Here is a 10814-nt window from a genome sequence, read left to right as displayed (position 1 = left end):
GTTGTTGTAAGAAAAATGTCCATATTTCAAACGTAATAAACACTTCTCTCTCACTTCCTCTGACTGTTGTACGCGGAAACATTCCGGCGGATGACGTAGGACGTATGCGTCGCGCGCCTCTGAGATATGCTAGTCTCACGAGTTTGTTTACAGGAGCAGAGGAAGCAAAGTTTCCTTACTTCAGCAAAGGAAAACCAGTCTCCTCTTGGCTTATATCGAAATCCTCTTTACAATTTCTTTATTCTTTACAAATCCTCGTTTTGTACTTCTAATTCATGACCGTTGTTTTGTTTTGATCTCTCCCCTGTGCTTCCGCGTTTGTCACTTCTGAGCGGCGTATGCGCAAAGCCGACCTCATACGTCATCCGCCCGGAACTGCTTCCGTTTACAACAGTGAGCGCAAGCTAGATTAAAGTGATTATTACGTTTTAAATATGGTTATTTTTCTTACAAAAATGTATCGATTCGCTACAGGAGGCCTTTGTTCACCCACCGGAGCCACTTTTTTTATCGATGGGTGCTTTTTATTTCACTTCTTTTGGACTGAAGCACTGCAACACCCGCTGACTGCAATGATAGAGCTTGGAATAGCCAGGACAATTTTTTATATAACTCTGACTGGATTCGTCTGAAAGAAGAAAGTCATATACACCTAGGATGCCTCGGTGGTGAGTAAAACAGCCTAATTTTCATTTTTGGGTGAACTAACCCTTTAAGTGTGAAGTGGCAGTTCTGTATTATTTAAGGTCTTTGACATTTTGAAAGAATCGCCTTATGCTCACCAAAATTGCATTTATTTGATCAAAATACAGTAAAAACAATAATATTACATTACATTTATTATTATTATCAATGCTGAAAAGAGTTTGCTTTATAAACACTGAAAGCAGTGCTGCTTTTTTTTTTCTTTTTTTTTCTTTTTCAAAATGTGATCTTTTTTTGGGATTTTTATAAATAGAGGTTCAAAAGAATGGCATTTATTAAATATTTTGTGACATTATAAATGTCTTGTCACTTTTGATCAGTTTAATCATATTGACCCCAAACATTTGAACAGTAGTGTGTATGTTATCTATTATTATTTCTATATAAGCATTTTCTCTCATGTGGATTGGTATTTTCAAGGTTATTGTCTTTTCAGACCTTTGTTATTTCAAAATTTTCCTAATTTGAAAGCTGTAACCCTAAATTGTTTATGTAAACAGACACATGGTATTAAGTGTTTTTTGTTTTGTTTCGTTTTTAAAGTTATCTTTCTCACAGCAAAAGTGCTAAGATCTAGTAACGAAAAAGTTTAATCTCTGAAAGAGTTTCTTCCCCTTGAGTTTTCATTATAATAATCTGGCCACTGAAAAAAAAAAGTTAAAGGGCCCTGGCCTGGTGATAGTTATTTTAGTAATCTCTCACTTTCTTTCTTTTTTTTAACCATGTATTTTGTAATACCTTCATAAGGTTTTTTTTTGTGTTTGCTCTCTCATGAAAGTGTTCTTTTGTGTTTTGCAAATGCTCATTGGCATCATTAAAAATAGACTGAAAAGTAATGGGTTCTTTGTAAATTTTGCTGAACTTCCTACTTAAGCAGACATGTATAATTAATATCCCACTTGTTCTCTAAACCCAAACCACTTTATTTTAACCTATTATATGATCTCTCTCTCTCCCCCCCTCTCTCTTCCTCTTTTTCTGCTTTGTTGACTTTTCATTTATCTCCATCACTGACTCATTCTTTTGACCTTTAATAGTGAAGCCTTAAAACAGTGAGGGGGAACAAACAGGAACAAATGATTTGCAAAGGTTACTACATCAAAACTATTAGGCAACTGTACGTCCCTGGAACAGAAAATGTATCTCCTGCGGTTAAAAATCACACATTATCCATCAGTGGGAGAATTTGGGTTGCTAATTTAGTCCGCTATGGCAATTAAGTGTGAAATGTAAAAATTTAAACAGCAAGGCTTTCTCCAAAATCCACAGTGTGCATTGTTACTGTGCAAGGGCTGAAAACAGGAATCTCATACATTTTTACTCAGGAGGGAAAGAAATGGATTTCTCATCAAAGCTCAGACAAAGACATCCATAACGGCTTCATGTAATATCTGTTATGAAGGGCAGTTCAACACCCCAAAGACATATTAAAATCTGGTATTTTCAGCATCCAGTCATCCATGATTGTCTCCAACATCATTCTCCAAATCTCATTTATACACTATTATGTATAAATATATCCAGAATGTGTCCAAATCGTCCCCATGTGATATTCCTCTTTAGCCTCCATGAGGTTATTGTAACATTCTCGATCATATAAAAAAAACAGGCTTGCATGGATAAGTTCATGGTCTTTGTAGCAAGATTTGTTTTCCTAATTGAATAATCACACATATTCTCATTGTCCAATTATAGTGCTGAGCACTGAACTTATTCCTCTCTACTCACACTTAGCCGCAGCTATTTTCCTATCTAAGAAAAGGGAACACATAATGCTCAATTCATCAGATCAATTGGAAGGGCCGCAGAGAGTACTACGGTATTTTTCTTTGCGACTATCGAGCACAACTGCAATTTGCAATTCGAATTTATGTCATTGCCCTAATGTGCTATGCATGTTCCTCTGGCTTTTTGACTAAGAGCTTTGCATTGTTTCACAGATTGAAAGCGGCATTAAAATAAGCCATTCGAGTGGAAAATGAAGGGAATAAAAAAGAAAAGGGCAAAAAAAAACAACCATGGTGATGAAATATGTAATGTTGTTTATTGGGAACAGTTGCTTGAGTCGTAGGGAAACGTTATTATGTCACTGATTATGAGAATTTGTTCTTTCATACTGGGATGAGCGTGCTAAAAAGGCATCCATATTATTTGAGCTAAAGAGCTTTTCAATAAGATAACTTCAAAGTGGGCTCGGATGAAACTCCATGCAAATCAAAGTGATTGCTGGGACAATATTGAACCACTATGCACAGGAAGACTCATGCAGCGGGTTGTCTTGAGGAGTTTGGCACAAATCCATCCTGATTTGAACATTCCACATGCGGAATTATCTGGAGTTCTTGATCAAGCTCCTCTGCTTCTCCATATGTACCGCAGGGAGTCTGAAACTGTAGAATTTTAATTCTGAGCTCTAGTTATGCACATTTTGACATCTTACAGGTGGATTTTATGTGGGACATGGCAAATTGTAGAAACTTTAACTGACATTAAAGAGATAGTTGACCCAGAAATGAAAATTCTGTCATGATTTAACAGCATTTCGTTCCAAACCAGTATTACTTTTTTATTATTATTATTATTCTGTGGAAGACAAAAGGAATCTTCAAAAAATAAATGGTACTGGTTGTTTTCCATGAATGCACAATGACTGGAGACTTTTGTGTCCTTATTGAACCTCAGAAGCATAATGATTCATATTAACTCTGTTATTTTCCCAATCTTTAAGGAATAGCCTAAAATGTAAGTAAATATTGACTGAAAATCTGGACATCTGACCTATTTCTTCTTGTCGTGTTCATTAGAGTGGATGAGCAAAATTGCCAGGACCAGTTCATGAACCAGGTATTTGCAGCGAATCAATTGATACAGTTCACAAAATCAATTGAAGTATCGTTCTTTCGTAAATAGGGCTGATCTGCTTCTAAAGTTCTGACGCAATCATCTGAATCCAGCAGTTAATATCTAATTTGAGTTTCAAATTAGCTAATTTGTCTTAAATGTCAGTTCCTTATACCAAGTGTCAAAGACTTAGCCTTTATTTGGGGGGGGTCTCTGGATCACATACAGTAGTTGTTCATGTTAACTGCTCAGTCTGTATTAATAATAATAATAAATAAGAGTAATTCAAAACACTAAAACTATTATTATAATCAACTCTAGTAGTCTTTTTTACAAACTAGTCACACATGAGTATTCTGGGAAACACTCTTCTCAAGAACTGAGCATAGAAAGATAAAGCAGAATGAGGTGCTGGCACTTCTTCATGCCTTTAAACACAAAAGTACGACTGCTGATTCATTCTCCTGATGGCACTACAGTCTGTTGTTCTCTGGAGGAAATTAATGGCGTTATTGAGAATCCAGTATACCATTATTCTATTATTGAAGTGCAGAATTATTGAGTTTCTGTCTTTGAATTTCAAGGCTAAACCTAATGACTCACTATAGAAATCTTCACATATTCCTTTATATACTGTATGTTGGGTAAGGCTTAAAAAACATACAAAACGGTGTTTTATGAAATTCAAAAATTGCCAGTAGTTTTCTGTAAAGGGTAGGTTTAGGTGTAGGGTTAGTGTAGGGCGATAGAAAATACATTTTGTACAGTATAAAAACCATTACGCCTATGGAGAGTCCCCGTAAATCACAAATGCAAGTGTGTGAAGCCAAGAAAGTTTTTTGGGTGGTTCCTCCTTTATATTCCATTACATTTGATATTCTCAGCACATCTTTAATTGCTTCTCATTTGCTTCACACCACCAACATTGTGTTCATAGGCTAATGTGTCCTGACCTCATGTTTAGTGAAGTTATTAATGAAAAATTAACATTTTGTGATCGCACTGATTTTACCATTGAATAAAATCATTCCTAGTTATCTTAAAATTACTCAATATTAATTCATTTAAATTTTTTTTATTTTATTTCTAAGAGAAAATATACAAATGCCTCTGTCTTCTAGTGATAAGTCTGGTATTTTTTAGCTTGTTTTGTTTATTTCGCTCAAATTCAAAACCGAGTGCAATCATCTAATTGTAGAGAATTGTTCACATTGGCAGGGTTTAAAACAACCTCCACGGCCAGGGCGTTCATTTAACAGACATTTCGCTTTTTAAAGTGTAGGAGTTGAATTTTAGCATGAGTCAAAAATAATGTCTTTTGAATATAAATGCATGTAGGCGGCTGTAATGATCATATTCAGTCATGTATGCTCCTACACAAAGCACTAAATATGATGTTTGATGGTTCATTGGATGGTGACGTCAGTCTGACTGTAAAGTAGACATCTGTAACCCCAGTGCACTATTGGTACAATGGATCTGCTCTTCAGAGCATTGCCTCAAAGCCCAGAGCAGAAGTCAACTCAGAATAAATGAACAGTCTGATGAGGATATCTGCCCCATCGCAATGACACCAACACTTGTCCTCACAACTACTGATTCTCTCGCTTCGTTTATTACACCTCTTCATTCATTTCTCTGATTTTCTGTATGTAAACCTCTTTTGTTCACTCTATAAATTTGTGTGTGATTTAAATAAGCCATTGTTTTATTGTTAGCAGGTATTAAATGAACATACAAATGTAATATTCAAGTACACCCAAAATATTCTGAAAATGCACTCAGCCTCAGACCAACCAAGATGTAGTTTGTTTGTTCCTCGGAACAGATTTGGAGAAATTTAGCATTACATCACATGATCATCAATGGATCCTCTGCAGTGAATGGGTGCCGTCAGAATGAGTGTCCAAACAGCTGATAAAAACATCACTATAATCCACAAGTAATCCGCAAGACTCCAGTCCATCAATTAACGTCTTGTGAACTTAAAAGCATAATATTTGTAAGAAACAAATCTGTCATCAAGGCAGTTTAACTTTGCTTCTGGCCAAAATATGTCCATAATAAAAAATTTCCTCCAGTGAAAAGGTCCATCATCTGTTGTCCTCGCACATTAATATCCACCGTATTTGTTCAGAACTATTTTGGACTGTTTTTGCTTGCAAGCAGTGCTTGATCTGTGCATACTTTTTTTTCCTGATTCATACATGACAAAACGTTTTCACTAGAGAAAACAATATAATGGATAAAGGATGGACAGAGGTTTGTACAGTAGTTAAAAACATCTTAATGATGAATTTGTTTGTTACAAACACACGTCATTTCACTCCAAAAGATGTTAATTGATGGACTGGAGTCATGTGGATTACTAGTGGATTATTGTGATGTTTTATCAGTTGGTTGGACTCTCATTCTGACGGCACCCATTCACTGCAGAGGATCGACTGGAGAGCAAGTGATGTAACATTTCTCCAAATCTGTTCTGATGGGTGGCCGGAGGGTGAGTTCATTTTCAGTAAATTGTCATTACTATTCAGATCTATTCCTGTAAGGCTATAAATTGATTGTTCAATTAAAATTTCAAAATATTTGAAATATATTAAATACATAAAATATAAATATATAAAATTATGAAATCATTATAAATTAAAGTGTTATACAGTCTTAATATTCTAGACATGGCCTCTTACTGCCTTATCAAATAAATAAATAAAATTTAAATAAAAAAATGCAAATAAAATAATAATTATAAATTAAAAAATGAGTGAATAATGAATGAATAAGTAAAAATACTTGCGGGTGTTTTTTTTTTTTGAAAAGTAGCAAATTACTGTTTTTAAATTGCAAATGCCCAATGTCAGATACTTCAGTAGAATAATACAGCTGTGTCTCTCTGTGTTAGTGCTGAAAGTGCTTCTAAATTGCGGTTTCTTTCATATGAAAATATGCAGCAGTATGGCTGTGTTTAAATGTTAGCAGATGCGTTAACCCAGAGGCGACAGGTGACATGACAGTGATAAATGCACTGGCCTGTTTGCTCATATCTTCTTCTTAATGGCTCCCTCCTTTCCACAATCCCCCATATCTTTCTCTTTTTCTGTCTCTACAAGAAATGCTGCAAGTGACAACAGCTGCTGATGGCAGTGTTTAGTTCTTCAATACTTTATTGCTGCGTTCAAGTTGACTATTGACTTTTTTATTTAGTGTCACACTGAACATAAAAAGCGTTCAATATTTTGTCTTCAGTAGTGATTTCTACTCAAATCTATCATATCTATCATATTTGATCAAAGCATACATGAATGTCCTCAGGCTTCATTCAAAATAATGAAATTCAGAGACAGATTTCAGTATCTAGGTGGTCCCTATTGAATTTTATGACTAAATAAATAAATAAATAATCCCCTGAACTATAAGATAGTGTACATTGTTCTTTACGAATGTGTTCATCTCACCTTGAAATTAGTTTTTCAGACTATAAGTTAGTCTAATACATTATCGCTTTATACCCTCTATTTAAATATGTAACCTCAGTAGAAATAGTGAATACGTTGTGTTTCTAAAGTTTTGAAGCTTTTATACGTTAAAATGGTGCACTGGCTGATTTTTTTATATTTTTTTTTTTCAGTTAACAGAACGTTTTACGCTCAAGATATTTCAAACAGATTTTTCTTTCCCATCGAACACAAAAAAAGATGTATTTAGACTTAAGTTTCTGTTTGTTTTTCAAACAAATCTATTGCATGACTTTAGAATAATTGCAATGCTTCACAGGGCTTCTTTTATGTTGTATAATACTTTATTTAATGTTGATGGAAAAGAGCAGCATGGACATTCTGCAAAATTTCTCCTTTTGTGTTTTGCAGAAAAAGAAGAAAATTCCAGAGTTTGGAATGACTCTAGGATGATGATATTGATGATGAAATAATTAGTTCACCCAGTTTTTGGGGATTTTCTTTAAAGCAATTCACTGGCAGATTTCATCTATCAAAATGTGAAGTCTGAGAAGTTTTAGAAAGCTTTCAAGCCTGCAAACTTCAGATTTTCATTGAAGCTGCATCAACTCTGCACTGTTCCTGCACATTCATCTAGCACAGATGAATGAGGGTCTTGTTTATGCTATATCTAGAGTGTTTTCTCTCCAGAGAGCAAGTGATGCCATTATGACTTGATGTGTTAGAGTGCTTCAGTGCTCTTTTCATTGACCCATTGAAGCTCTTGTCACTTATTCTCAGGTTTTCTTTTGATTTTATCTAGATTATCCCTTCATCTTTCCATGCATCTGCTTTGACCTTATGGATTTTTTCCTTGTCTTTTGGCTTTTCTAACTGACCTTTTCCCTTCTAAGAATCATGATTTTATTTATTTATTTGCTTTGAAATACAAAGTCAGTGGTGGTGTGTGTGGGATGAGTTCATGCATTTGCAGTATGATAAATACAATAAAGCACTGCTTATCATAGACCCATAATATAGTAGTGATAAAGTGATACAGCTGTGTGAAAGCAGAACTTGAAAGGTCTATTGTCTGCTTGTTTGTCATCTTATTTTCTTTCTGTCTTTTTCAGAGTTATATCCACGGCAGCAGTCAAGCACAGTTTGTGGCTGAATCTCACATTATTCTTCTGTTGAGTATCCTTTCACATAAAACCTCTTTCTGCACAATGGACCTGTCACTTTGTTCTGTTAATGAAGTGAACCGTAATAACCCACTAACTTCATACAGATCTGTTTTTGTTCTGGTAACGTTTCAAAATGTAGGATGTGCCACTGTAAATTTTTGTACATTTCCCCAGCCTTTTCAGTGCAGCTAAATTTTATTTACTTGTTTGTTTTCTCTTTAATTAAATATGACTGGAAAAAAGTTGGAAAACAATGCTAATCTTGTCAACAAATTTACTGATGAACATTTTAGTTGACAAATGTTTTATTTCTTGAATAAGAATGAAATTAAATGGGAAAATAATTATTTTTATTTGCATGTAGTACTGACAAAAACATATGAACACAGAAATATATTGTTGTATTGTTAATTATACACCTACTGTTCAAAATTTGAGTTCAGTAAGATTTATTTATTTATTTATTTAGAAAGAAAGAAAGAACGAGAAAGAAAGAAAGAAATTGTTCCACGAGGATGCATTAAATTAATAAAAAATGACAGTCAGTAAAGACATTTGTTACAAATGCTGTTTCAGATAAATGCTGTTCTTTTCTGTTTATAAAAAATCCTGAAAAAAATATGTGCTACTGTTTCCAAATAGTAGTAGTCATAGTAATTATTATTAATTATTATTATTTAAAGAATAAATTACATTTTAAAATATATTAAAATATAAAACAGTTAAATTGTAATAGTGTTTTACAATATTACTGTTTTTTTTATCAAATGAATGCAGCCTTGGTTAAGCATAAGAGACTTCTTTTAAAAACATTACAAAATTTTACTGAAACTTTTACATTTGTTTAGAATATATACATTTTGTCAACTAAAAATATTATGTCAAAAAGTCAGATAGTAGATGTTTTTGCCATGTCTATTCGTCAGTGGTTATCGAAATCCATCAAGGTGCTGCTGTCTGAAATCTTCTTACACATTTCTATGTTTATCCTCAGAAACTCTCAAACGCTCTATGTACACTTGCTCGCCTGGCCGTGTTGGGTATGTCCTCCCGAGTGTCGCTCTCTGTGTGAACTTCCCCTGTAATTATGTGGGTTTGTTGACTGTGCCTGATGGGTACAGAGTGAGCAGACAGACAGAGACCCTCTGCTACCGTCTGGCTCGGCTGCTGGAGGAGAGGGGAGCTTCTGGCTGCTGGCAGAACACCTCATGTTTGTCTGTCTTCCTCTCGTCGACACCTAGCTTTCCCCCAGGCTAGAGGAGACCTCCCAGCTGAGTGAAGTGTGCTCAGAGTTGAAGAGGGTCTTGTTTCCATTGTGTTCAGAGTAATTGAAATTTCCAGTTGTGCTAAAGCTGTTTTGCCAGACCGATCAGTAATTTTTCAGGTACTCTGTAAGCATTATATCAGGTCCTAGGTGTTTATTCTGCAAACCAGCCACATCCAAGCTGCCAGTTCTTTCTTTGACTTCCTTCTTAGATGCAGCCATCACCATGGGAATGGTCCTTCTGAATGAAGCTGCCACCTCTAAGGGAGAAGTGGGCAAACGAAGGAGTAAGTTTGTTATATTTGTATTTCTTTCTCTCATATTATTACTCATGTTAGGGTTTTTACAAAAATCTTAACCTTTAGTAATGAAGCTCAGAATAAAAGTATATCTCATTGAAGGAGGCACCATAACCATATCTAGGAACCGGAATATTTTCAGCCAAATACGGGAAACTTTTTATGCGTTTTGCCTGTTCGTTTACACGACAACAGCGTTTTGGGGACTGAAGACGCATATTTTGGAAAACGGGTTTTAAAGTGCAAGTTTTTGAAAACGCCATAGGTATCATTTCCGTGTAAACACCCAAAACGTGAATCTTTGAAAACGGTCACATCATGCGCGTGCCTAGTACGTGTTAAGTATGTAGACATGCGCAGTACATGACGATTTTACACAACAATGGCGGAGTACATGGTACTGTTGTTGCTGCTCAAGAGTTTGCTAACGCTTCTTCAGCAAAGTGTGGATTTACTTCACCAATATTACAACCAACAGCGGAAGACGCATCATATACCACATATAATCATCACTTCTCTACAGGTACTGTTTACTAACAAGGTGACAGTGCTAACTACTGGCCTGGCATACGTAATACAGCGTTTTTGGCCGTTTTTGCGGATATGTGTAAACGCGAATTGTTTTGAAAACGTTGTGTATACGTGAAACTTTTTAAAAACGTAAGGGAAAAACTTTTCCGTTTTTGACTACATTGTTGTCGTGTAAACGTAGCCTTAGAGACTAGTGTAATCTACTTGTAATTTCCCAGATGTAATTAATGTTTATTCGACTTTTCAAGCATTTTTACACTACCGGTTGAAAGTTATTTAATAAAGATTAAATAATAAAAATAAAACTTTTATTTTTACTTTTACAAATTAAATACCTCAAAGGTGACAGTAAAGGCATTTATAATATTACAAAACATTTATATTTCAAATAAATTTCATATTTGTCAAAGAATCTTGAAAAAAAGGCTGCACACACACACACAAAAAACAAAATAATAATAATAATTAAAAAAAAATAATAAATAAAAAAAAAATAAAAAAAATAAAAAAATATATATATATATATATATATATATAAAGCAGAGAAATATTA

At 34.5% G+C, this 10814-nt stretch overlaps 1 protein-coding gene across 2 annotated transcripts in view; it reads left to right on the top strand.

Annotated features, from left to right (window-relative positions):
* LOC107656570 (tumor suppressor candidate 3) overlaps positions 1 to 10814 on the top strand; it is a 99663-nt gene that overhangs the window by 77383 nt on the left and 11466 nt on the right. For both annotated transcript variants that reach the window (XM_016444467.1, XM_016444471.1), the window contains 2 exons: positions 8114 to 8177; positions 9644 to 9718. In XM_016444467.1, coding sequence (XP_016299953.1) covers positions 8114 to 8177; positions 9644 to 9718 — 139 coding nt within the window. The remainder of the gene's footprint in view (positions 1 to 8113; positions 8178 to 9643; positions 9719 to 10814) is intronic.

This window comes from Sinocyclocheilus anshuiensis, unplaced genomic scaffold (assembly GCF_001515605.1).
Source record: "Sinocyclocheilus anshuiensis isolate Anshui unplaced genomic scaffold, SAMN03320099.WGS_v1.1 scaffold85, whole genome shotgun sequence".
NCBI lineage: Eukaryota > Metazoa > Chordata > Actinopteri > Cypriniformes > Cyprinidae > Sinocyclocheilus > Sinocyclocheilus anshuiensis.
Note: the sequence above shows the minus strand (reverse complement) of the source record. Positions and strands in the feature narration are given on the sequence as shown.